Here is a 27,651-nt window from a genome sequence, read left to right as displayed (position 1 = left end):
CATGTTCAGCTCTGTTGTGCCTTGCGTTGATGGAAAGAAGGCCACAGTTTAGCAGCATTACCTTATCACAGCCAGACTATATCTGCTTTACAAATGAAGGCTTGTCAGCAAGAAAAATGGGTTGAACATTTTTACATTTTGTCATTTCCCAGAATGCAGTGGTACATACTTTCAAAAAAGATGAAATACAGGCAGTGGCAACTCTCTAACTTCCACATAAATTTGTTTGTACAACAATGAGAGCTGTGGGTTTCTTGTCATTTAAGTGGGTGTTTTTGATATAAAATAGTAAAAGAGTATAGAGAAATTCAAATTAGATATCCTCTTTGCCATTTTTAAAGAGTTGGTAATTTATTTCAGAAATGAATAATTAACCAGTTGATTTAAGGGAATTGTTTAGTAGTTGCATCATTAATATAAAATGTTCACTATATTTGTTTTTAATGTAAACATACAACATAAGCATTTTGTGTAAGGATCCCCTAAATGTGATTTAAAAAAAACACCATGTTGTTTCCTAAAAATAACCTAAAATAAGCTCGTCACTTCTCTCAAACTACCTACTGTATCTTTGCTACTGCAACATAGAGGCCAGTACGATCTTCAGTCAGTTAATATTAGATGGTACTGGGTGATTTATATGTCTAGCTCTAGTTTAAATGTTGTTTTAAAGTGGTGTCTGCAGCCAAAAAGGTAATTGGGGTGTATAAATACTAACTACTTTTCCATCCATTATCTATACCTTCTTATTCCTTAACCAGGGTCACATTGATCTGCTGGAGCCTATCCCAGCTCTCTTTGGGTGAAAGGCAGGGGTACACCCTGGACAGGTCACCAGTCCATCACAGGGCCACATAGAGACGAACCTACTTTTTTACTTGCTTCACTTGCTACTTCACAATACTATTTACACACGTTTATTTGAGTTGTTGTCCTCATAAAAACAGTCAAATTTCAAGATGGTATTCATAAGAACCACTGCAAGGATTTTGTTTTTAATTGTCTTTAAAATATGTGCTTGGCCAGACACAGTACAGTAAATAATACAGTACTCAGCAAGATGAACTGTCTCATTTTCACATGCTGGGGAAATCATGATGTAAGTAAAGAAAGAAAGAAAGACAGAAGTTTAACTGTTCAAAACAGTGATTGATGAGGCTTGCTCCACTCTGCTATGCCTCAGTGATAAAAGGGGCTGTAACTATTAAAATAGTACACTAGTTGAAAATGTGGATATTTGTTAGATCTCCACTATTCAAAACCTTTAAACAAATGACTAATACATCAGTTAACTGTACACAGACAAGTACATTTGTCTAATAGTTTCCAAAGCATCTTGCAGTGTTGATGAATAAGTGTTTCACCATTAACGTTATCATCATTGATGATCACAACAATGATCTTCATCATTAGGGATAGCAAATAATTTACAAATCCAATAGTTATTTATTTGAGTTTGGCATATTTTGAATGTTGATGTTGAATTCACTGTCTTTAAATGCTTCAGTCCCCTGGTTTTGTACATGGTGGATTGATGTTTCATAATCTAATGTCTAGTATTTGTTTGTCACAGTACAAGAAAAAATAGATTACAGAGGAGGTGAAACGAAAATATCATCATGTCTTTTCTTCATTTTATCCAACCTTCTGGCAGCAAATCTGTCAATATCACAGTAGCTGGGTTGGGAAGCAGGTGTTTTGAACAGAATTTTATTCATCTGAATATGATGTGAGCCTCTCCTTCCAAGCTGGCTCTCTTGTCCAAAATGTTCTGAGCAGAAACACACCATGCCACCATAAGACCTGTGTTTATAGTGCCGATTGATGAAAGCGTCGCAGACATTTACTGCAGCCTCTCTTTACAAACACTGCTCTGTCCACAGACATCAGCCAGAATAAACAGCAATACAATAGAAGCTAGTACAATATCATCCTTCATTCACAGTCACTCCCTCTCAGCTCTTATTGGCAGCAGTGTTTATTATGAGGAAGGAGGGGAAAAAAGAAAAAACAACGCAGCAAAGTAGTTTTGACAGATGTAAGAATTTGTGAGCAGAAAAGTTGTACATCTTCATAGATGTTTGTGCTTGTAAGAAAAATGAAATTGTTGAAAAGGGAACAAAAAACAATTTGTCCAAATCTCTTTTCTTCTAATGACGTTTTAATATCTGAAGCCATAAACAGACAGTGTGGAGTAAACCTGGATGCTTGACATGACTGGGATGTATCAGTTAAATTGTACTGTTGAGTTTTAATCTCTGGTTTTGATCTACTATATCCATTATATCTGTTTCTTGTCTCAACTCAGGTTTTTTTTTTTTTTTTTTTGTTGTTGTTAAAATGCCAGTGTCTAAAGTGGAAGTATTTTTCTCTGGCTAATTGAAATGCCACACACGTCTGTGAGAAACTCGGGCTGTCCCGCCAGACCACCGGCCAAGTGAGCTGCACAGTTGCAGCTACAGTGTCTCCAAGGAGATTGCAGTGTGATTATAAAGAAGTGCGTCCATGTTTTTACCCTATCTACAGGGTGCAGCACAATGCAGCGGAGATGACAGGTCAATTACGTAACCTGGGAGTAATTTCACTGATTGGTCATTCATGTCTGGGCCTGAGCTGATAGACTTTACTAGAAACCCTTGCACTAGAAAGCTAGAGGGTGAGAGAGAGAAGGAGACTCACCATGCACAGATGGCTTGTCAGAAAGTCTCATCAAAGTAGCCTTTACTCTTGGCTGAAAGACAAGTTCTAAGTCATTTTGTATCATTAAATATATTTTAGTGCTATTTCTAGTCTTGCACAGAGATACGGCAATGTCTATTTTAAATGTAAACGACACAAACATCACCATATAAAGTCATTGTTCTAAAAATGTCTTTTTTTTCGTATATAACACTCCAATTTGTTATCACTATATTTCATTCCCAAGCTACTACAGAAGCACAGTCCGTCGGAACAAGGGCCTCCAGACAGTGTGTGAAGGTGTGGATTTTAAAGGGACCATGTGGAGCTTTTGACCACTAGTAGCACTACAGAGCAATGAGTGTGTCCCAGTTTAGTTTGTTCTTGTGTGCGTGCAAAGGTGCAAATGCAAGAGTGTGAGCATGTGGGTGGCTCCACACACATTCCTGCCAATGGTCTCACTCTGTTCTGCTGATCTATGGGTGGTGGTTAATGTGCCAGTAAATGCGGCAGCGTGCCAGCAAAAGCAGGGAAGAAGACAACTGCAAGCAAGTAAACAAGAGTATAATAATGCAGGTATTAAATTGTTCAAAAAAATGTTCTTGTCTCTTAGTGAGAACCACTAAATATAAACAGAAAGTTCAGAAAGCTATATGTTTCAGACAGATAAGACAATTTTACAGCATCTGTTGGCAACAGGCCAAACCCTGTTTGCTGTGGAAGGTCATGTGCCTGACTGCCTACTGCTGCTTCTGAGGTCAAGAATGCATTTGACAACTCAGCAAGATAAATGTTAAAATTATTTTTCATGCTGTCCATTTGAAATGATCATTAGGTCTTTCCATGCTGTTCTCGACCCAGTGGAGATTATTTCTGTTTTCACTTGCAAATAGGTGGCTTTTATAATGCCATTAATCCAGGGATTTTTTTCCCACCACTTTTTGTTGTGCTAACAGACACCACAAATCTGTGTCCTGAAAATTTCCCCAAAATTAACTGGTGAGTAAAATGTTATTGGAAAACAAGACCTCATTTGTAACGACAAGCTGAAATTTACAGACGTTTACAGAAATTAAATGAATGTCTTTCGAACTGTACTAAATGTGACAAACCCTTATGATCACTGGAATGTCACATCTGCCCTCTCAGGTGAGTTTTTTTTCCCTGCTAACTCAGTGCCCTCTCCAGCTCTCCACTGTCACCCCCCCTGCAGACAAGTGTGTTTCCTTCCCATCTTTGTTTAGGTTCCCTATATGAGTCGAATAAACAGGGATTTCTGGCTGAAGATGGATGATGTACTTTGTGGACAAGACGGCTTGAGGAGGAAGAACTATGTATGTGCATGATGTGTGTGTGAAAATTCCTGAAATGCCTTGAGTAAGTAAATTGGTCCGAGTGCAGATTCCTTCTTTGACACTGACTCCAACGCAGCAGGAATACCAGCTGTGATGTGAGAATTGACAATGTTAAACACAAACAATGTTTGAGAGGCATTTTAAATTACTTTAAGATGTCACATATCCTAATATTTACAACAAAAATATCACGTTGTGTTTAAATACCTTTTTGAACGAGCCTGGATTTAACCTTTGACAACATGTGGCAGTAAATTGTATCTTGTAGCAAAAACCTCCCAGAGTAGTCTTGGACTTTTTACCCTGCTGATTTATATTCAGGCAGGTATTCATATTAGTTCTGTCCATATTTCTGACTTGAAAAGAGCTACTATAAATCATGCCACCCTGTGTCTTTAACGAAGATTCATTTGGAGGCCACTGAATTGGCGTTACTCCAACTGGCCTGGTCTGAAAGATTAAATTCTGTCTGAAGAACAGCAGAAACTCCCTTTTATTATGTGTGGATTTAACTGTTAGTTTTCTGCTTTTGTAGTTGGAGGCTTATGGTCTTTATGTTTTTTTTAAATATTTGTTTAATAGTTGATTTAATAGTTTAAATTTAATAGTTGTAACAATGCCAACAGGAAAGATGTAGATATGCAACAAGGGGCCACAGCTGGAACTGAACCACTGTTAGTTAATTGATATGTGCTATAACCATCAAACTACCAGAGTGATCTGTTATATGGACTTCACCAGTATGTGAATATTAAACATGTCATAACTGATTGGACGCAAGTCAGTTTATAGTTTTATGTCTTTGATAGGAAATATCATCTTATTTTTATGTGTGCCTGAACGCTATGATGTAGAAATGATTTTGTAGGAGAGTCTCCTGAGACTGCAGGACTGTAGCGCTCTGCCAGGGGTGAGAATCACAAATCACTGCTGATTTCATTTTGTTCAGTTCAATTCAAAGCTTTGGGAGTCAATGGCTGTGTAGTTTGCTCCCTTTTCTGAAAGCTATGCAATCACATCTCTATTCAAATGCACTTCAGTGTATAGATGTGAATGCAGCACTACGTAATTTCAGCTTTAATTTGGATTGTTCATTTGAAAAGTAGTTTCTTTCTGGTTCAAGCCTTTATGTTCGGTACAAAACCTGGCCGACACAATCCCTGTTTATCGGTTTAATAGCTCAGCAGTCGCCTGTTTGCTCATTAAGCCTCCACCAAGGCACTGTTTTTTTTTTTTTTTTTTTTTAAGCATAGCACTTTTCATAGGACTGAATGGGGATCCCTTTTTGAATGTGTTACCCAGTTCTGGCTAATATCCATCCATTACATCCATGGTCACCACTGAGACGAACTCCACAATCTACTGTTTTGGTCAGTTGTAATGAATTGGTGTAGTCGGTTCAGTTTGATATAGTGTTAAATATTTGCTGATATTGTGCTGAACACCTAGCATCACTTCCAGCAAGCTACCATGTCAACTGCTTTCCTATCTCTCCAGCTCTCCATCCAGCCATACAGTGTTATGTTATACAACACATTACTGGTACATTTATTATGTTGTTTTATTGGTTTCATATTTATACATTGTACACTTTCATTGTTTTATTAGTATTACCATGTAATTGTAGTGTATAGAAGTTTTTTTTATGTGACGTGCTATGGGGCACCTGACCAGTTACAGCGGATGAAAAATATATTTTTTTAGCTTTATCACTGTGCTGTGAAACTGACCTGGATGTTTATCTTTTGATGTCTTGGTCCTAGTTAAATAAACATTGAAGTATGCACCATATGCACCCCGGCAGCAAGGATGTATGTATATGTGAGTGACTGTGTGTGGACACATGGACACAGCTAGAACACAAAGTTTCTCATGAACCTTGACTTTTCCTGTGTTTAGCACTGAGGACTTGTGGCCTTGGGTTGATGCACAATATTGTGGCTGAGTCAGACTGTCTGCTTGGACACACCGACAGGAAAAAACACTGATAGAAGACTTACACTTCTAACCTGCCCTTGCTCAACTTCACTGCTCCTAATGTGTGAGTTTGTATCCTTGTTATGAACTTTTAATTGACTTGTGAGCGAGTTGACTTGTGAAGTACAAAAGAAGAATAATAAACCTAGAGGATGTAGGGTAAGATATTCCAAACCTGTAAAAACTCAATCATCCACACATTTTAGATTACTTCCACTAGGGGACATGTGCTCAGGATAGTCTTTCCCATACTGGTCCCCTGCCTAATATTCTCGCATGGTTTTCTCAGCATCTCTCTGTCCTGTGTTAGTAGCAGGGGTGGCCAGACCATGTGAGAAATGAAAAGAGGACTTTGTTTCCCAGAGAGAAAGAGTTGGATCTGGATCAGCCTTGGGCCAGGAGAGCTTCTTCTCTTTTGTACATCCCTAATCATCTTTCTTTTAAGGGCATGTTTATCTTTGCACATTTTTCCCCATTTGATTGTACCGAGTAAGAATGAACTCATGAGAATGCTGTTGGTGAAGTGTATATTCTGCAGTTCTTCCTCACTTGGTGTAGGCATTGAGGCACAGTCACAGCACTCTTTGTTTTTTTTAAACCTTAATTATGGCCATAAACTAATTATAAATTAGACAGTGTAGATGATTACGGACATTGTCATGTGGTAAGTCATTGATCCAGAAAAGACTGTTTGTGGGAAAACGCTGTTGCAGCTGTATCTCCCATAACGATGCTGCATTGAGTAACAGTGATGGGATTCATGGCAGCATCCCAACACACTGGGGGCGGGCCAAAAACGAGTGGAAAATGAGCACTGGGAATGTTCAGAGTAAAACTGCGTTGATTAACTCTACATCCTTTCAATGAAGACAATCTGAATGCTTCTGAACATTTTACAGGCAACTAAACTGACTGGTGTGTTTTTCTCTGAGACTGCTCCATCCCTGATGCTTATTCTTACTTAATGTCCTCTGTTTTTTTTTTTTTTTACTTCCATCCTGTTTCTTCCTCTTCCACAAATTCAAACTGAAAATCTCTTATGTGCGTTAATCTCTCTCCCTTTTTCTTTTCCTCGCCCTTATCCAGCCCTGTGTCTTCCAGGAGTGCTTGGAGGCGTTTCCGCTCCCAAACTCCCCATGAGCTCTTGTCTCCCTAGTGGGATATTAATAGGAAAGAGGAGGGGGCCATTGACACACTCCCAGGAGGGACGAGGGTGGAAAGTAAGAAGTGGAGAAAGGGCCAGAGCTCCACAGTCGCCAGGAGTGGCAGCCGTAAATCCATGTATGAATTACACACACACATACACACACACACACACAGACAGACAGACAGACACATACTGCACTTCTATCTTTGTGAGGTCACTCATTGATGTAATGCATTCCTTAGACCCTTACCTGAATGTGGACCATCACAACTAAATGCCCTACCCCAAACCTAACTCTGACCTCAACCCTAAAACCAAGTCTTAACCCCCTAAACAGGGGTCTGAAAAAATGAGGACCGGCCAAAATGTCCTCACTCTGATGGAATTATGCTAAAAATGGTCCTCGCACAGATAGAAGTGCAAGTCTACACACACATGTTGTTTTAGAGGAAATATGAAACAAAATGATGACAGCGAATTGACAAAAAATCTAGACTTGATTTGAAATTCTTCAATTAGCTCTTGTTGACTGAGAGTTGGTGAAATACAGTTCATCTTTTTTATGATGTTCACAGATAAAATGAATCGAATTAAACCCCATTACCCTCTGGTGATTTTATGGGTTTATTTGAAGACAATTGCCATAATTGTTTTTTTTTTTCCTTGTGAAAGAGAAGAGCAGTAGCAGTGAACAGAAGGTTCGCACTTGAGATGCAGAAGTAGAAGCTCCTGACTCCTTATGTCAACAGTTTCTGCTGCCATCTGAATCCTGTAGAGCAAAAGTGGCCCATGCCGACTAATCACAGGCCTTGTTGTCTCCATGTGGCATATCCATCGTCATTGTCCTGAGTTTTGTTAGGCTTGGTTAGGTTTATGGTTTGAGTTAAAATGAGTACTTTGTTCAGATTAGGGGAGCTTTGTTGTTGTGGTTACAATAATAAACACAAGGTTAATGGTATGGAATGATTGTGGTCTTACTAAAACAAAAAAGCAACATTAACTATCGGTTGGAAATAGCAAATGAACAGTGGTTTCCTGTGGTAAAGTCGGATGTTTTGTCAATCCTGTCAAACCCTCTCCTCCACCCTATGTAGACTTTGTTGTTCTAAAACAACACATAACTATAAATCCACCTTACGAGCCAGATGAAAATTTTTCCAGATGGCCTCAGCTCTTTATCATGAAGATGACTGAATATTTAGTACGGTAATATTTAGTACGGTAATATTTACTCTGGGAGCTCAGTGGTGCTTGGTTTTATCTTATCTCACAGAGGCAAAAGCGAGCTGCTGCAGAGGTCAGCTACGGGCACATAAACCTGTCGAAGCAAAATATTTGATCAACATTGTGACTACAAGGACTTCATCAGGGCGTCGAGAGTTGACATTTGCAGCATTTCACTAGATTTTGCAGTGCAACCAGCTATTGTCCATTGTTTGAAGTCAAAATATTTAACCTATAGGTCTTGTACTGTATATAGTATGTTCTTTTCCAATAGCAATGTTCACATAACAATGACCATGTTAGATAAAGGTTATATACGTGTAAGTGGTACAGACATTACTCAGACTCCTTCATCCATATAGAATTTTATGAACTGATATTATCTCTTAAAGTTTGTGGACGTTTTGTTGGTGGGGGGAGCAGTAAATGTGTTCAGTGTTTTTTTTTTTTTTTTTAAGTGAATGACAGCAACATCTTCACAAATATTTTCCCACATCCTATCCAGCAGATGGTGTGTGTGTGTGTCTCATCAGGAAAACACATTTTGGGAGAAGGGTTCATCTGATGGACAAAGGCGCTATCTGACAGTTCAACATGTTCGCTCCAAAGGTAACAATAGATCTGCTGCTGTCTGCAGTATTGCAAATCAATGCTTTCATTCACCCACCTGCCGTGATGGATCACCCTTAGAAAACCTCTAATCATCAGAGAATGACGTTGATTTGTACGTTGTATCGGCATACCCATCATTCTCCACTATTTCATAGAGACAAACCTCTACGCTGTAGTTCAAGTGTCAACAAATGGAGCTGATCAGACTGCGACCACTAACCTCCCACACAGCTTCTAGAAATGACACACTGACCACAGTGGTCTCGCTTCTCTGTTTGCTACTGGTTTTATCAGACATCAGTGGAAGTCACCCAGCCTATTTGTCAGTGCTGTCACTTTGGCCTTAGACCAGACTGGGTTTTCTGCTCTCAATGCCATTTTTAAACTTTTATCTGTAAAGCAAGATTGACAATGGCTCCAATATGAGCCCAAACAGAAAATCTAAACAAAACTCCTCTTCTATGTAAAAGTCTGAATAAGTAACTGGATGTTTTATGGAGGGAACAAGAGTCTAAAACTACAGAATAGTTTCTCATGCAATTTGTGTGCAGAGGCTCACCTTCAGTTTTACGGTATGGAAAAACACAAGCAAATACCTAATAATATCCACTTAGGTTATTATTATCACATTTAAGATGTCCATAGAAAAGTTTTGTTGGTCATCAGTTGACCAACTGATTCATGGCTGAGAGAAGTGACAAAACTCATGGTATTAATGGGAGGACAGTGATCTATGGAGCACGCTAGCAGCTCAGTGGTGGCTGACAGTGCTGACAAGTGGAGGTGGTTATGGGCCTGTGAGAGGAGAACTGATAAAAACACAAAATATTTTCCCTAAGCAGCTGTTCTCATATGCACACTGAGTCTTTCCGTTAGTGATGTTTGTAGCATCCACCCATCGATATTATTACTGAGGGTCACATTCACACATACGGGAAATTTAGAGTCAACACTCAACCTAAACTGCAGGTCTATACAAATAGCCATGAGTAGAGTAACTGAATTTCTATCTAGCCTATGGCCACAGTGCAGCAGAGACATATCAATCATAAATGTTTTTTTTTTAATTTCATTTTCTTCCATGTCAAAACTGTGGGCTATATTACAACACAACAACTCGACCACGGACGGTTCAGCTGTGCCAATCGCAGCCAGTGTAGAGCCACTAGCATCATGTGGGACATAGAGATCTGATGAATCACTTCTTTCTAATACCCCAGATTTTTCTTCATTTTGTAGTTTTCAGACCCAGATGACACTGACTGAACTGACATCACTTGAGTGAATTTATCAGGTTTATCAGGCCCTTTCTAGAGCCAAAAAAAGAGTTATGCGACACATTTCTGTGCAAAATCAGTAAAGTTCTTTAACATTTACAGATATTCATATTTTGTTGAGCTACATGATTAAAAGGGCTATGCCCTGTTTTATTTCTCTCCACTTGTACTCTAAGTAATTGTGCAGCACATCACGGGTCTGACTCTACAGTGTTATAGACGGTGGTTCCTGTGTAACTGGAATTATTCCATTGGAAAGAACCAGACCAGTTACAAGGCTTCGATGAAAAATGTAATGGATGTGCACTTTAAACACAAATGTGTTTACACGAACAACATTTTCATCCTTCTGTCATCTTTGTCAGGTAAAGATATTTAAAAACAGTGTACCCATGATGACTGATGTGGTAAGCCATCAAACCTGCCCAGGGTGGGAAACATATCAAAACTTTTTTTTAAAAATACTTCTGTATAGTACAAGTACAGAGGCATTGGTAATTCAGGTCTGTCAACAATGCCCAAAAGTGTTGTAAGTTACATGAAAAGAAACTCTTAGTGGATAATTTCAAGTTCATTATACATCCTGAAAAGTTCAGCTTCTTAAACAATAATAGGTGTTTGTCTTCACTCAAAACCTACATTTTTACATTGGATTAGTTAAATGGAAAGTTGGAGAGTGGAAAATGGGTTTGGAAATTTGAAGTACAGTACATTGAACATTTTGTTCTGGGAAACTAAAAGGAAAACAAGTGTTGATACAGAGATAAACCTCCTACACTAATTGTAATAAATCTCACAGAAACTTTGCATGAAAAGCATCTGAGGGACAATCTGAGGACGTTAAAAAAAAATCTGCTGCAGTACCAGCAGAGAGAAATGTGTTCAAAACATCTCATCACAGCCAAATTACACCAGCCTCCAGTGTGTTTATTACTGCTACTCTAGTTACAACAATTATTGCCCAACATGAGATGAAGCTTTAATGATCCCTGTGGAAAACTGTGGACTTCAATCCAAAAAAATTTCTCAGTCTGTGAGAAGAGCAAAAAATACAAATGCCGAGTGACATAAATGATTTTGCTCATTTTTAGGGACACTACAAGCCTTAAACATAAATAAATATAGTCTTCCGTTTCTGTCAATATATGACGCTTACTCATGATACTTCCTGTGTATGCTCCTATGTATATTCTTGACCTTTGCCTCTTTATATATTGTAGCACAGAAGCAGATATCGATTTGCACGGAATATTCTCACTTGTCTTGTTACAGATAAGAGCTCTATGTGGATGATAAACTCAGATGCGGTCTGTAACAGCAGAGAAGACATTGTTTTCTTCTTGTTTTTTTCCACTGAACTTGTAATGATTTCCTTCCTGATTTTTCAAAAGCGGTAGTTGAAACTTCAGTGTTGAAACCATCAGTCCCAGAGTGTGTGTGTGTGTGTGTGTGTGTGTGTGGAGAAATTCGTCTTATCTGCACTTCAGGACATTGTTATACAGTAGCCTACACACATGCGTGGTCTTTATTTTTTCTTCTCTATCCTGACCCATGGTAAGTCAATATTCTGTGCTTTTTTGTTTCCCTGTATTTGTAGAGTACTTGTGGGTGGAGAGATGTATGTGTATGCCTGTGTGAGTGTGCAGCCATGGGATTCACATTTCAGAATTACAATTTCAATCTGCATTGCATCATCCAATTTGATCAGACGCTGTCTTCCACAGTGCACTCCCACGAGGTCGGTGTCATTGGCCTCATCGGGCACAATGTCACCTTGCCATGTACGTTCGACTCTGAGACTTATGGCGTCTTGAGTTTCTGTTGGGGACGAGGAAAATTGCCCTGGTCCAAATGCTCCGACACCATTGTCTCTTCCCAGGATGGGAATGTAGAGTTCAGGGAATCCTCCAGGTACCAGCTGCTGGGGAAGACAGATGGAGATGTATCTTTGACCATTCTGAATGCTCATCTCAGTGACACTGGTGTGTACGGCTGCAGGGTCGAGATCCCAGGGCTGTTTAATGACTATAAGGTCAACATACAGCTGGTCATGGCAGAAGGTAATACTGATACTGACTGTTAAGGGTGACCATGAGGTTTCTGGCGTTTCTCAGTTGAGTCTTAAGGTGATGTGTGTGTTTGTGTGTGTGTGTGTGTGTGTGTGTGTGTGTGTGTGTGTGTTTCCAGCTCCTGTGGAACCCATTACCCAGGACTGCACACTTCCTCCTGTAGTGAGACAGGCTGAGCACACAGGTGTGAAATAACAAATAAACCATGTTAAAAAGGGTTGATATAAATTATCTCTCCTTTTGCAACTTCAGATCCTTAATTTTCTTTTCAGGGATATTGAATTATCTACTTCACTGGATTCAATTTTAGGCATAAAATGTACTTTATGAATGGTAAAAAATGATGGTTTTGACTCTTAACAGAAATATCGACATGTGCACCTACAAGTCTAGAAGTTGGTGACCCAAAACTGGATGAAACTGAAAGCCTTATAACTGAGGTATGGTACTGTTTATTTTAAAAAATGGGGATATTTTATATATTTTTACAATATCTGTAGTATCAAATCAAAACATCTAGTATTTTTGTGTCTGTAGAGATGTTTTTTAAATGTAAAATGCGAAAATTGGATTTAAAATGCACACAAACTATGGAGGTATTGTTTCGCAATTAGACGTCAAATAAAGAGGGGAAATTAGTCACTGTTTGTTGATCAGATAATGACGATGATGAAGACCCTGTAACATCAAGGAAGTCGTTATTTTAATCCAAACTATTTTTCCCCTAAACCAACCTAGTGCTGCTTATAGCCAATAATGTTTTTTTTTGTTTTTTGTAACTGCATGATAATGATGTACTCGGTCTACAAATAGGTGGAGTAGGGTCATTATGAGTCACAAATATGGTCCAAAAAACAAGTGATAACATGCCATTGGATGGTGTGACAACATCTGAGCCACGTGTATTTAACTGAATGTTATTTTGTGACATGTATTGGAAGTAAATAGAGGACAAAGATATATTGCAGTTTTGATTATACAGTATATTTTCCATGGTATATAATTTTAGATGACTGTTCCATTTACAATTGACCCAGTCCCTCATGATAAGATTGATTTTCATCGCAGCAAAAATTAACAGAGTTCTTTGAAATGGAGAACATCATCAGGATGGGAGCTGTTTTCCTCTCCTCTCTAATCGTAATCCTCATCTTGATTATCTGTAAGTGTGGAATGGATTATACTTTGTGATTCATGAGTCACTGAGATTAATTTTACACATTAAATGTGGGTGCCTGTTGACAGAGCGCCTTCCTTCCTTAGGCTCAGAATGTTATTTAATGTTTGCATTTCTTATAACCAGGGAGGAGGCTTTGTCCCAAGAAGAAACTCCAGCATTTCAACACCTCAGCTCCTGAAAACATTTATGAAAGTGTCCCAGTAGCTGTGTGATGTGAACAAAAGACACCACGAATTTCTAAAAGGACCTTGTGGGTGAAGAAGTGTCTGCTTGCCATGTTGCTGATGCTTACCGTCCCCTCTGCATTAGAAAGAGACCTCTTGAACTATTATCTGTTATTCAGCAAATGTATGTCAGGAGATGAAAAAATATCCTGCAGATCAGTGTTTCTGTCTTTCATGGCAATAATAGCCTTAAACTTTGAAAAGCGTATGCTTGTGGACACAGTGCCACCTGCTGGACCTTATACATTATTATCAAAATACTACTGAAGATGATTCTATACCAAATATTAATGTGAAAATTTGGTTGTCAAGCATGAGATAGAAACTCCAGGTGATTGTTCGAGGGCATAAGTGTTTAAAAAAAAAAAAAACTACCAAAAAAAAAAAACCCTTTTTTTTTTTTTTTTTTTTTAACATAAGCTTCTCTGAGCAAAATTATACAAACAAATGTACCGTCACTAACTCACCTTTAAATTTAACAGGTGTCATTGTCTATACTGTAAAGTATTATAAATCAGGTACATTTTTCAGTTTGATGCTTTAAATATTATAAATAATTATAGCACATGAACCAAAGTATTTGCATATTTGTATTTTTAAATATTCTGATAGTTTTACTCACCACAGGTGTTTGTGGGAGCCATCAAAGAGGAAGTTCTGTGCTGATTTACTAAACATCCGGCAGACTCTAATGTTGACTCAGCAGTCGGCGAACCATACAAAAGCCCAGTGTCATCAGTGTCTGGATACGTTTTCCTTCTTCACATCCTTTTTTGAGATTTGTGTCCAAACAGTGAAAATAAAAGCTACTATGGGTTGTGTTTTTCTATGAGTTGTATTTTTTTTAAACAGAACATTGTTACAGGTTTGTCTTTCTTTCAGAACCACCCACAGAGAACTAGAGTAAAGTGACTAGACTGCACCCATGTCGTTTTCTACATCTTACTTTATGAAGCCATTAGAGATAATTGATTTACTTTATTTAGCTACCGATTTCTGTGTATCTGATCTGTAGCTACTTTTGGCTACATGGGGAGAAATATTCCTTTGCCGCTTTTTGGAAAAGGAACCAAAACCACAAAAACAGCCCTTCAGCATCTCTCTTGACACAGCAAAGTTATTTGTGTCAGCTTATTACACAGTAAGCACAGCATCGTGTGGTTTGGGAAGTGTGTGATTTCGTTTAGTGTCATTTGGCAGGTGAAACCATCGCCAGATTCGGCCACAGTAACAGTAAAATGATGATTTCAGGCAGAAGATGCGTTACTTTGAGTTGGAGTTTTTGTCAACTACTAGGTAAGAAAGTCATGTAGGTTATTTTATTCAGTTTGTCCTATCAACTATGTCTTTTTGGAAACAGTAACTTTCTGCCTTTTCAGGTTGCCTGTCTGCAAAAAGCATTGTAGCTACAGTGGGGAAAGATGTCACTTTACCATGTATGTACGATGCTGAGGACCACGGCAGGCATCCTGCATGCTGGGGCCGAGGAGCTGTCTTTTTGTGGGACTGTGCAGATGAAGTGATCAAGGCAGGCAGGACGACAGTGACCAGCAGGCTGTCACGGCGGTACCTGCTCCTGGGTGACCTTGATAAAGGTGATGTGTCCCTGACCATCAGACAGCTGGAGGAGAGCGACTCGGGAGTGTACAGCTGTCGGGTGGAAATACCAGGCTGGTTCAATGATCACACACATGAGCTGACTCTGATGGTAGTGCCAGGTGAGAGAGAGAAAAAACACATCTCTGTAAATTACGTTACTTGATATAGTACAAGTCATTACTGTGTACCTCAGGAATCCTTGGTAAATGTTTTGATTTTGTAGTACTCGTCTTGTTTTTTTTTTCTTCTAAGCACCACCAAACCCCTTGAAGTTGGAGACAAGAGAGGTACATAAAAGGACCATCACTGTTCACTGGACCCCTTTGTTTGATGGCGGCAGACCCATCACATCCTACATGATCTATATGAAGCACAAACTGGGTAAGTCAAAACTATAATACCACTAAGTTCACAGTGCTATTTATATCTTTAAAAATGTACAAATGCTCTTACTGCACTTTTTTTTTTTTTTTTTGCACAGCGTCCTGGGAAACGGCAGTGATAAATCATGTGTTGAATCCTGATCAGACTCAGAGCACTTTTGTGGGTTTGCATCCGGCTGAGACCTACAACTTTTGCATGTTTGCCTCTAACAGTGTAGGCAGGAGTAATGCCAGCAATGTTCTTACCATCACAACTAAAGAAGCAGGTAGGTATAGTTTGGACTTCTAATACAGTATCAAGAATAGTTATAAAGACCACAGTTTGATTTTAAACTTAAACTTGCAGCACCTGAGGGTCCTCCCCTGGATATACAGCTGAAGGCCCTCTCTTCTCACAGTATCCAAGTGACTTGGAAGGTAAGCTCGAATTTTTTTAAAACACTACCTCTGGATACATTTAACTTTTTCTAATATATTTCATATATTACGTTTATTTTGAATATTTTTCTGCTTTGAGACACTTAATTTTTTTTGTTGTGACCAGCCTCCGAGGGCCGACCTCAGAAATGGGGTTCTGCTGGGTTACAGCATTGGCTACAGAGAGTATGATCCTGCGAACCGACAGATTGAGAAGTGGCAGTACCAAAGTGTGAGGGCCACACGGGAAGTCGAGAGTGTCATGCTGAACCACCTGAAGCCTTCGACCGTCTATGGTGTGTTTATACAGGCCAGAACAAATGCTGGAGTTGGACCTGTCGCAACAGATCTTTGCTCCACTCTGAGTCAAGGTAACATTTTTTGGAAGATGCAACATATAATCAGAAAATTCATTACTCAAATTAGTGGAGAATGTATTTAAACATTTTTTTAAAATTCACACAACTTTATCATCAGCAACTATTGAGTCTTCGTTCCCTTTGTCCCCCGGTGCCACTTCAGGTATGTGTTTTTAAGTATGTGAAACTGTTTAATGTGAATAAAAACATTGTGGTGTAAGATCATGCTTCACTGGTCTACAAGGAGAAAGCCTCGGAAATGACAGTAACTAAATTTTACCATAATTGGGTCAATAATAAAGGAAAATTAAGTCCTGAGTGTTAATTGGCTCCAGTTTCCAAGCTACAGCTTCAGGTCAAAATAATTCCAAATTAAGAGGGAGGGTGTGTGATTATAACTTCATAACTTTTCTGCAAAATATCATACATAGCAATGAGAATGGTGTCACAGCAGTCATTATAAATGTATCATTTTATTGATACAATAATGTAACTTTCCATTCATTTATTGGTTTTTAAATGACACAGTCGAAACATTTTCGTGCTTTTTTTTCATGAAAAACTGACCGAAATGTGGGTGGGTTGGTTCCATTGCTGTGTGGTTTCTACCATACTTTGTCCAGAAGGTATGAGGCATCATGATCATCAGATGTCCCCCTCCCTTGTAGGCAAATATACTCGTATAGTATAGTAGTTAACTATACATCTTTATCAAGAAATATCTTGAAAGCTTTAGCAAACCAGCACCTTCATCGGCCGTTTTCCAATTCATCTAATCAAAATATGTGAGAATTAGCACATTGTATCTCAGAGGTCAATAATTTCCCAAAATTTGTAGACCAGTGTCATCGTTCTTCATGATAACACTTTGGATTTAAAACAGCAATGATGTTGGAAAATGTTTGTATTGTTTTTCTAATTCTCCCAATCCAAACAACTTGGATGGTCGAAGAGGTTAAGACCCCTTCAGGTGCTGTCTGGAAGCAAATCACCACAAGTTTTACTTCAGGTACTTCATGTGTTTTGTGGGGTTTTTTGCCTCTCATGAAAAAAAAAATGATACTGAATGATTTTGGAAAAATAGTCTCACATTTATTTGAATATGGGAAAATACAGTAAGTGATTAAGTTCTTCTTTGTGATATTACATCAAAACTGGGTTTGTAATACTGTAAAGTGATTTCATTTATAGCTCTCAAGCTCTGAATTTAAAACATGGCTGAAAGGTACAGTTGATTAATGGTGTCCTAGTGTCCCAAAGGAATTGATTTAAGTTGTTTATATCTCTGTTTGTTTTTCAGTCACACTATCTCTACTGTCTGTCTTTCTGCAGGGAGAGTTCCCAAAATTACATCAAATCATTTCTTGTTTAAAAACTTTTCATCTATAAAGTTTATTTTTCTTGATGGATTTAAGGTTCTATTTTTCTTAATGTTTCCTACTTCAGGTTGTTTCTTTTTCAGACTGAGCAAGTCAGCCAAAATGTAAATGAACCAAGCTTTAAAAATGTGTTTTTTCCGCAGCTTGAACTGCCTTACATCAGTTGTTCATATATGTGCATTATGAATTTAAATTATTTTCACATTGTTTAACAGACTTTGTTTTGAAGTGACTTCTGTCAATTTCTTACAGAACTGACAGAAAGTGTGGAAGAAGGTGTCCCAGAATTATTCAGTGTTGAGAGTCTTCCAACGTTGGTATGAAATATTACATGGTTTATATGAAATATATAGAGTGGTGTGAAAAAGTGTTGGCCCCCTTCCTGATTTCTTATTTTTTTGCATGTTTGTCACACTTTGTTTCAGATCATCAAACAAATTTAAATATTAGTTAAAGATAACACAAGTAAACACATCATGCAGTTTTTAAATAATAAATAAAGTTTTTTTATTATTAAGGGAAAACAAAATCCAAAACTACATGGCCCTGTGTGAAAAAGTGTTTCCCCCCCCTGCAGGCCTCACTTAGTTAAGGTCACTGTTCATGACTCCACTATAAGAAAGAGACTGGGTGAAAATGGTCTGCATGGAAGCGTTCCAAGACGAAAACTGCTGAGCAAAAAGAACATAAAGGCTTGTCTCAGTTTTGCCAGAAAACATCTTGATGATCTCCAAGACTTTTGGAAAAATACTCTGTGGACTGACGAGACAAAAGTTGCACTTTTTGGAAGGTGTGTGTCCCGTTACGTCTTCTATAAAAGTAACACCGCGTTTCAGAAAAAGAACGTCATACCAACAGTAAAATATGGTGGTGGTAGTGTGATGGTCTGGGGCTGTTTTGCTGCTTCAGGACCTGGAAGACTCGCTGTGATAAATGGAACCATGAATTCTGCTGTCTACCAAAAAATCCTGAAGAAGAATGTCTGGCCATCTGTTCGTGACCTCAAGCTGACGCGAACTTGGGTTCTGCAGCAGGACAATGATCCAAAACACACCAGCAAGTCCACCTGGTTGAAGAAAAACAAAATGAAGACTTTGCAGTGGCCTAGTCAAAGTCTAGACCTGAATCCGATTGAGAGGCTGTGGCATGACCTTAAAAAGGCAGTTCATGCTTGAAAACCCTCCAGTGTGGCTGAATTACAACAATTCTGCAAAGATGAGTGGGCCAAAATTCCTCCACAGCACCGTAACAGACTCATTGCAAGTTATCGCAAATGCTTGATTGCAGTTGTTTCTGCTAAGGGTGGCCCGACCAGTTATTAGGTTTAGGGGCAAACACTTTTTCACACAGGGCCATGTAGTTTTGGATTTTGTCTTCCTTTAATAATAAAAACCTTCATTTAAAATCTGCATGATGTGTTTACTTGTGTTATCTTTGACTAATATTTACATTTGTTTGATTAATTATTAACTAGCATTGTAATCTTAGTATTTTTTGAAAAAGTAATGTTTTAGGCAAAAGTAACAGTTCCTATTGTAAAGCCTTAGGCTGAGTAAAGGCTCTCAGAGGTGTGTGTATACATATGTGGCAACTGTAATTGACCCAGTCCTTCACAATAAGGTTCATTTTCATTACAGGAAAAAATGATAGATTTCACTGGAGAGGGGAACATTGTCAGGATGGGAGTTGTTGCCTCCTTCATTGTAATCCTAATCCTCGTCTTTATTTTCCGTAAGTATGCAATATTCTTGAGTTTTTTATTAATTTTACATGTTGCACCTGTTGAGCAGTTGAAGTCCTGGGAACTGAAACGCACAAACTGCAGAAAGAGACCGCGGATGGATAGCATGTAATTTGATCCCCTCAGATTCACCAATTAATGTGTTTTTTAAATTATGTATCAGATTATTATAATATTAGATATATTATTCTTAACCTTAACTCACAATATTGTAGTTGTCTATATCTGTAACCCAAAGCCTAGTTTTAACCATATGCTTTGTCTCAAGTATATTAGTTACTGTGAACACATACTGGAAAAAAAGGCAACAACTTTTAAACAACTGAAGATAATGTTTTGCAGAGTCAAAAAATAAAAAAATAATTATTTTGTGTTGCTATATGATGATGTTGTTGGGTTTCATAATATCACCTAATAATTACATTACGTTTTTTTTAACCAGGAAGAAGATTTCTGCTGAAAAAGTCATCTCAAGAAGATGAGAACATTTATGACAGTGTCCAAAGGCTTGAGCAACACTCAGCATTGCATGAACAACAAGTCTAAAACAAGTGTCATTTAACATTTTAGCAGCAGCAACTATCCTCAGATTCATTCATTATCACCCAAATGTAAAGTCATATCCTTAAAAGGACTGTGGATGGTTTCTGTTTGCGGACACAGTGCCACCTACTGGACTTTGAAGCATTTTAATCAAAATATTGGAGATTTCCTCCTAATGCGCTCATCAATGTCCCCAGTTTGTTGATGTTTAGTTCTGTAAAATGTTGATTGATGTTGTCATACACACTATGCCTAACCTCATGCTTTAGGTTCATGTAAATAACACTTTCAACATATTTTTTGTCTATGGTGAAATTGAAATTTGTTTTAACAAACAAGCTTTTTTTTTTTTCAATTTTGACCTTGTTTTCAGGTATTGAAAATGGCAAACTGTATTGAAAGCTGATTTCACTTCACATTTCAGCAGAAGAAGCGTTGCTTTATCCTGTTCTAGCTCTTGTTTTTATGTTAACTGTTACAGTCAGTATCAATGCTGTTTTTGTTGTTGTTTGTGTTTTTTTACATATTAGTGTAGCAGTCTAGTCCTGATCCAAGGACTCATGAGTGAACGTATATTTTCTGATTAAGTGATTAAAATGCTGACGGGTTACAGGAATTTCGGGACAGATGTAAGATAGTCACTAGAAATATTTGACTTGTTGCTATTTTATATGACATTTCCTTTATTGTTGTCTTTTTAGTGTCTCTCTTTTGCATCCACATAAGGTAGTGTTAGTGCACATCACAAACAACTAAGATTATTTGCATTTGTAACAGAAACATTCTCTTATTTTTGCAAATACTAAAAGAAACAAAAAGGAGAAAGTGTGATTTTCTGTTTTCAATTCTCCATTAATCAAGAAAATTTACAGATTTTTTTTTTTTTTTTTTTTTTTTAATATTACTGCAGTCAGTGAGAGAGAAAGAGGAAGTTTTGCACTGGGTTACTAAAAATCCAGCAGACTCAAATGTTTACTCAGCAGTCTTAAGATCACTCAAAAGTGCATGGCCCTTGAGTAAACCAGTCTATTTCCTTTAGTTTCATATATTAGGGCGTATTGGAAATGAAAGTACATGATTTATCAAAAATATGTTGTTTGTGTTGTGTTCACATTCTGATTGTCGAAGTTTAGAAGCATTAAAATTAGCTTTAGAGTGTCTGGAGATTTTTTTTTTTCTACTAGAACAAAATATTTCCCAGTGTGTTCTCAGTTTAAAAACATTTGTTAAAGAATTTCTCTGTATGCAAAGCTGCTCTATCAGGCAAAAAGTGTGAAATTTGAATGATTGAAATTTCAGAAGTGTTCTCGTGTCCCTATCAACGCTGCAAGGACAGAGAACAAACAACAGAAGTCAAAACAGTGTGCTGATAACCTCGATTCTGTCTCTCTTATCGTCAGAATGAGACGTGCTCACAGAGCTACACACCACCCTGACACTGTTTATCATAAGAATGAAACAGTGTACCACTTCTAGGTTAAGGAACTGAAACCATCAGGAAAGGAAACAGCTCTTTTCTATATTCCTCTTCTGCCAGCACAAGTTGTTGATGTGAGCATATCAAGGACAGCATCATGTGATTTGGATAGAGTTCAAAGCTGAAACCACACTGTGGTTTGGTTTAGTCTTGGTGAACTAATCCTTTGAATCACACAGAGACAAACTGTACAATGATGATTTTGGGCAGGAGATGTTTTCCTTTGTGTTACAGTCTTCTCTTTTGTTTACTCCTAAGTAAGACAATTGCCTGTTCATTTTATAATGATTGTATTAAATGACAACTTGTTCTTTTATGTGTTTAAACAAGTATTTCTCATTTCAACTGTTCTTGCTTTTTCAGGTTGTGTGTCTACACTAGACGTCATAGCCACAGTGGGAACAGATGCCACTCTGTCATGCAGCTATGATGCTCAGTACTATGGCAGGCTCTCTGTGTGCTGGGGCAGAGGAGCCATCCCCAACAGTGGCTGTGCCGACGAGGTGATTAAGTCAGATGGGACGTCAGTGACCAGCAGACTGTCGGAGCGGTACCAGCTCATAGGTGATCTGGGCAGCGGTGATGTGTCGCTGACCATCACACAGGTTGAGGAGAGTGACTCGGGGATGTACGGCTGCCGTGTGGAGATACCGGGCTGGTTCAATGATCAGAAACAGCAGCTGACCCTGACGGTTGTGGCAGGTGAGACCCACCGGGTAAATTAAATTTTCTGAAGGGCAGGAAACAAAGTATGTTAGTATTGATAACAGAAGTTTACAGGGATCTCCTGGTGACTCCCTGCTCGCTGAAACATGAGGACTATACTTTCACAGTTTCCCAGAGACTATGACGACGCCTGAATATTCTCACATTTCTGAAGCTGGAACAAGTACATTTAGGAAATATTACTTCATAAATTCCTTAGCTTAGATTTGAATTGTAAATTGTATAACTGTTTTCATGTTTCTGTTTATAATCTGTCAACAAATTATCCAGCTAATTGTTTGGGTAATGTATGCATGGCATTATTTATTTTTTTATTTATTTATTTTTTAGTTCGTCCTAATCCCCTGAAGGTGGAGCCAAGAGAGGTGAAGGAACGAACCGTCACTGTTCGTTGGACTCCTGGGTTTGATGGTGGCAGGCCCATCACATCTTACAGGGTTGATCTCAAAAACAAACAGGGTAAGCACAAGAAAACAATTCAATGAGCTTAATCAGCATGAGGCAACATCATATCAGTTGAAGTAATATTTTGGAGTATGCCCTATCTTATCTAAGCATTCCTGTTGCACAGCATCATGGGATACCGCCGTAAGAACTGAAGTCTCAAATCCTGCATTGACTCAAGTGACTGTGGTGGATTTGCGTCCAGCCAAAACATACAACCTTTGCATGTTTGCTGTCAACAGTGTGGGCATGAGTGAGCCCAGCAACGTTCTGACAGTCACAACCAAAGAAGCAGGTAGAGTCTGTCATTGTTGTTTTTGAGATAAATAGAATAATTACAAATGGATAATTCATTGTTTTTGATGGGTTTCTTCTTCAAAACGTATATTCCCTGCAGCACCAGAGGGGCCTCCCCTGGATATGCATTTGGAGGCCCTCAGTCCTCACAGTATTAAAGTCACGTGGAAGGTGAAGTTCCAGTTTTGAATCTTTATTTATTGCCATTTCGTCCTTGATTTGTAGCTGGGTATATTCAGTAGTTTATCATTAATATAAGAAAAAAAAAGACAATGAAATACTTTAATATTCAAAGAGTTTGTTTTATTCTCGTGACCAGCCACCAAGGGCTGATCTCAGAAATGGGGTTCTGCGGAGTTACAGCATTAGCTACAGAGAGTATGACCCTACAGACAGACAGTATAAAAAGTGGCAGCACCAAAGTGTGACGGCCACACGAGAAGTCGAGAGTGTCATTCTCAACAACCTGAAGCCTTCGGCCAAATATGGCGTGCTTGTACAGGCCAAAACAAATGCTGGAATAGGACCTGCTGCAACTGCACCTTTCTGCTCCACCCTGGATGAGGGTATGCTGGGAAATCTAAGCATGTATGCAAATATGACAAAAAAAAATAAATATTATTGTGATGCCATTTAATATCAAGTAATTTACAGAGACTTGTATTTCATTCCGTTTCAAGTCCATATAACTTCAACAGCATCACTTATTGAGTCTAACACCCCTGGTGCTACAGTGTGGATTCAAGACACATCATCATTCACTTCAGGTATGTTCTTAAACATTTTTAACACTATAAAATTAAAATGAAATCAAAGTTTTCTTTACAAAAACAGTTTGTTTTATTTTTTTTTTGTGACTGGAAAATACATTTGTTTATTCTTTCCCAAGTTCACACAACTTTGACAGTCGAGCCAGTTACTGCTGCCACAGACTGGGGACAAAGCACAAGCATGATTTCAGGTATTCACGTTTTATTTTGAAATTTTAACTCAACCTCTCCTGAAGCTCTTGAAAATTCAAAATTAATCCACTCACACAACATTTAAGGTGATAATGATTTTGATTCGCTAAAACGTGTCTCTACAACTGACACTGGTTAATGTTGTTGTTTATACATTTATTACTTAAGATATTACATCCAAATCCAAGAGAAATTACATGGGTGCTGTTAGTGTCCAGTTAGAGCCGTTGTGTTCAGGAGTGTGATGATAATCACAACCTGTCCTTCTGTGGAACAGGACACGTGAGACGTACAAATTTGCTCAATCAACTGATTTGTTGTTCTTTGCTTGTGTGTCCGCCAGTGCCCCCAGATCCTCCAGTAGTTAAGTTAAAAGAGGTCATAGATAATACAATTTCCCTATGTTGGGCACCAGGGTTCGAAGGGGACAGCCCCATCACGGGCTATTACCTGGAATATAAAGCAATGAATGGTAAGAGAAAAAATGTAGATATTAAATTGTTGCTACAGCACAATATGTCACTGTAATTCAGGTGTGAAACTCTGTTTTTGGCATTTCTATGTAAAGTCTTTGTTCCCCACAGCATCATGGGATTACATAAAGACAGTTGTAGACTTCAGCTCCAACGAGACAGAGGCCACAATAATTGAAATAAATCCCTCAACTTACAACATCCGCATGTTTGCCAAGAACAGTCTGGGTACCAGTAGAGCCAGCAATGTCCTGACCATCACTACTGGAGAAACAGGTGTTGTTTTCCTGTTCTCACTGTCTACTGTGTGTTGCTTTGGTCCATCAGGCAGGAGATGATCAGTGTTTTCATATGTGAACTGTTCACTGTAGTGTTTCCAGGTTACTGTTGTTCAGTAAAAATTGCTCAATTATTTCCTTTTCAGTTTTTACCAGAGCAGAAGTAGTGACCGATACTCACACCTCAATGAGCCCCTTCAAAAATACTACACAACACTTTTTAAAAACAAAATTTGAAAAAACACAGTTCCCTAATTAACAGAAAACATTTTATGTGTCACAGTAAATTCTCCAGTAAGCTAGATTTTTTTTTTTTTTCTTGTTTAGCAGTTACAGTATATGAAAAGCAACACTTTCCGAACCTCCTCTTAGCATATTTTCTTTTTTGCTGACAGGTCATCAGAGGGACTATCTTGTTACCGCCACACCAATCGATATTCATGATACTGTGAGTAGTAAACAGGGACAGTTTAGGTTAGATAACTGTGTATGATGTCAAAGTTCTTACATTTAATCACAAGCCAACAGAAACAGTTTAATTTAATTATTATATGGTGTTAGGTAGTTTAACCTTTAGTAATGCATTATGTTTTCAAGTGAAAAATCCTCATCTGTAAAATAATGATTTAAGTAAAATAAATGTAATGGAGTAGTTACAATATGTACAATATACATAATGAAGTACAATATTTTGGTCTAGAATGTGGTCAAATAGAAAAAAATCAACTTGGACATAATAATATTTTTATTTGCAGGACGTAAAAGCAGGCAGCTGTTTGATAACCCATAAACAAATAATATAACCTGCCTCCTGGCGACAAAAAACTGTTAATGCAACTCTACTGTTGACAAGACAAATGGAGCGTCGTTTTCCCTGAGGGTAAACTTGTCTTTGAATCCTCTCTGCTAGGCGAGGGTTGAGGTTGACGAGGCCCGTCACGATATTCATCTGGCTGCCATTGTCGTACCAGTGGTACTGGTGGTGTTGATTGTTGCCACAGCAATCACATGGTATCTTCAACGTGAGTATGCATAGCAGCGTTGCGCCTTACACATGCAAAAAAAGTCCTAGATTAATTTGATTCTTACACTTCGTGTTCACAGGAATAAAACGGAAACAAGGCAACTTGAACATGTGAGTGGTTGCACAATTTGCCACATTTTAATGGAGAACTTAACAAATTAACACACTTTACAGTGATTGCCTCTTTGTATTCTTGTCTGCAGGTGGGGGAACAATAGAGCGGTACATTACAGAGGCTCTGAGTTACTACAAGAGCTTTAAAACTCAGTTAATCTGCACTTTATTAAAACCAAACAAGCTAATTTGCAGATGCTCACCAAAGAAGATATAATCACAAGACTTATAGTCTGGCTTTTATAAATGTTTATTCTTCGATCACTGGGTGTTGCTGTGAATCTGCCTTTACCTTCAGCGTTTTCTTATTATTGTAACTAATTGGTCATTTTTGATATTTTCTTTCTTCTGACAATATACATGTTGTTTATAACTTTAAAAAACTGAAAGAATATGAAAAGACTTAGCATAGTTTTGACTTTAAATAAACATCTGTAATGTACGTTCATGTAATACACCTTATTTTATTGAGTAAAACAGTTTGTGTTGTGCTCTACTTTTATGTTTTAAATGAGCATTACAGATTTACTTATAGACTAGGCACTAATTGACTAATAATTAAAAAGGTTGCTTTAAAAAACTAAAACCTAAAATCTCACAACTGACAAAATTTGATTGTTGTTGTAAACTGAATAGACTACTGTCAGGTTTACGCTACACTGACATGGTTCTTTTCCCTGAAGGCAATGAAACACACGACAACTTTGTACCGAGTATCAGTCTGCAAGTGAAAATGCCTCAGTTGCAGATGGAGAGAAGAGACTTTCTTCTCTCCCCATGCGACTTTCACCCTTCTCTCACTCTTTTCACTTAGCAGTCCTTTATTTGTATAGTGGGGAACAAAACCAGACACATGATACTTGGGTGCAATAAAACTTCAGTTCATCATGGGTCATAAGGTTATGGAGGTCAGCTGGAGAAACAGACCTCTCACATAAACATCCTATCTTCAGATCTAATTCCACAATGGCAACAATTTGAACTTTTGTCCTTATAACCCCAACAACTACACTTAAGAGGTCTATATAATTTTGAAAACAAGGAGCTGACGTTATCAAAATAGATATATTTTAGTAGATATATAAACAGAGACTTTAACAAGCTTTAGTCTTCAGGCATCTTAAAACTGCTGTCACCATCAGTATCCGTTTGTAACCACTAAAGGGCGCCAAAGCCCCACCAGCGAGTTGATCTCATGATTTCACTCACTCCTCATCTCACCTCATCATCAGCAGTGCTGTCCTCTGGGGCAGGCATTGCAGCCAGCTGGATTTCCATCCATCTGTCCTGTAAATCTCTTAATTGTCCTAATTAAGGAGATGAGCAAGAGGAAGAGATCTGATACCTCTGGGGATCTTTGAGGCAGCTGCCTTCCAGGGAGTTTCCCAATAAAAGGGGATCACAGGGGGGATACCCAAGCCTTGTGTCTCACCAGGGACCACATGGCACTGTAGTGTGTCTCATTGTGCACAAATTAAATAATTTTGGCATGAATGGATGTTTGAAAAAAGGAGGCCTTCACTTTATTTTCTGCCTGTTTATATGTCTTTATAAAGGCCAGTGTTGAAGGAATTGTTGATTTTGTTGTTTCTGCAAATGCTCACTTCCTGAAAAATTGACTAATTGTCTATGGTGCTGTAAATATTGCTTGATTATTGGTTTACAGTGGTAGCCCATCAAAAAGTGAGCGC

General features: G+C 38.2%; 3 protein-coding genes across 4 annotated transcripts; all 3 read left to right on the top strand.

Annotated features, from left to right (window-relative positions):
* The first annotated feature begins 11,687 nt into the window (after nt 1–11,687).
* Nucleotides 11,688–14,128, top strand: LOC113144457 (hepatitis A virus cellular receptor 1 homolog). 2 transcript variants are annotated; one of them, XM_026330529.1, is made up of 6 exons: nt 11,688–11,825; nt 11,996–12,331; nt 12,459–12,524; nt 12,704–12,780; nt 13,409–13,502; nt 13,644–14,128. In XM_026330529.1, the coding sequence occupies exons 1-6, from the start codon at nt 11,786–11,788 to the stop codon at nt 13,730–13,732; spliced, it is 702 nt and encodes a 233-aa protein (XP_026186314.1). In that variant the 5' UTR covers nt 11,688–11,785; the 3' UTR covers nt 13,733–14,128. The 2 variants fall into 2 exon arrangements, with proteins under 2 accessions (XP_026186314.1, XP_026186315.1); XM_026330530.1 differs by having other exon boundaries at nt 11,705–11,825; nt 11,980–12,331.
* A 538-nt stretch (nt 14,129–14,666) lies between these two features.
* Nucleotides 14,667–20,352, top strand: LOC113144516 (Down syndrome cell adhesion molecule homolog). Its single transcript, XM_026330627.1, has 10 exons — nt 14,667–15,040; nt 15,124–15,462; nt 15,596–15,724; nt 15,825–15,992; nt 16,073–16,143; nt 16,271–16,514; nt 16,621–16,665; nt 18,134–18,198; nt 19,519–19,612; nt 20,065–20,352. Exons 1-10 carry the CDS (start codon nt 14,983–14,985, stop codon nt 20,166–20,168), a joined length of 1,317 nt encoding a protein of 438 aa, XP_026186412.1. The 5' UTR covers nt 14,667–14,982; the 3' UTR covers nt 20,169–20,352.
* Nucleotides 20,353–21,739: 1,387 nt separating this feature from the next.
* Nucleotides 21,740–26,456, top strand: LOC113144809 (Down syndrome cell adhesion molecule homolog). Its single transcript, XM_026331038.1, has 14 exons — nt 21,740–21,899; nt 22,006–22,344; nt 22,699–22,827; nt 22,940–23,107; nt 23,210–23,280; nt 23,429–23,675; nt 23,790–23,876; nt 23,999–24,070; nt 24,415–24,543; nt 24,656–24,820; nt 25,218–25,270; nt 25,733–25,844; nt 25,927–25,957; nt 26,050–26,456. Exons 1-14 carry the CDS (start codon nt 21,836–21,838, stop codon nt 26,105–26,107), a joined length of 1,725 nt encoding a protein of 574 aa, XP_026186823.1. The 5' UTR covers nt 21,740–21,835; the 3' UTR covers nt 26,108–26,456.
* Nucleotides 26,457–27,651: the final 1,195 nt, after the last annotated feature.

This window comes from Mastacembelus armatus, chromosome 10, assembly GCF_900324485.2.
Source record: "Mastacembelus armatus chromosome 10, fMasArm1.2, whole genome shotgun sequence".
Lineage (NCBI taxonomy): Eukaryota > Metazoa > Chordata > Actinopteri > Synbranchiformes > Mastacembelidae > Mastacembelus > Mastacembelus armatus.
This window is presented reverse-complemented; position numbering and strand designations above follow the sequence as displayed.

Excerpts from the sequence above, each read along its gene's own strand:
- LOC113144809 (XM_026331038.1), top strand. The coding sequence starts at position 21,836 with ATGATGATTTTGGGCAGGAGATGTTTTCCTTTGTGTTACAGTCTTCTC. Across the intron at positions 23,281-23,428 it reads GTATTAAAGTCACGTGGAAG|CCACCAAGGGCTGATCTCAG; the intron begins GTGAAGTTCCAG and ends TCTCGTGACCAG. Across the intron at positions 24,544-24,655 it reads GGAATATAAAGCAATGAATG|CATCATGGGATTACATAAAG; the intron begins GTAAGAGAAAAA and ends TGTTCCCCACAG.
- LOC113144457 (XM_026330529.1), top strand. The coding sequence starts at position 11,786 with ATGCGTGGTCTTTATTTTTTCTTCTCTATCCTGACCCATG. Across the intron at positions 12,525-12,703 it reads GAGACAGGCTGAGCACACAG|AAATATCGACATGTGCACCT; the intron begins GTGTGAAATAAC and ends GACTCTTAACAG. Across the intron at positions 13,503-13,643 it reads AATCCTCATCTTGATTATCT|GGAGGAGGCTTTGTCCCAAG; the intron begins GTAAGTGTGGAA and ends TCTTATAACCAG.
- LOC113144516 (XM_026330627.1), top strand. The coding sequence starts at position 14,983 with ATGATGATTTCAGGCAGAAGATGCGTTACTTTGAGTTGGAGTTTTTGT. Across the intron at positions 15,725-15,824 it reads CTATATGAAGCACAAACTGG|CGTCCTGGGAAACGGCAGTG; the intron begins GTAAGTCAAAAC and ends TTTTTTGCACAG. Across the intron at positions 16,515-16,620 it reads TTGCTCCACTCTGAGTCAAG|CAACTATTGAGTCTTCGTTC; the intron begins GTAACATTTTTT and ends CTTTATCATCAG.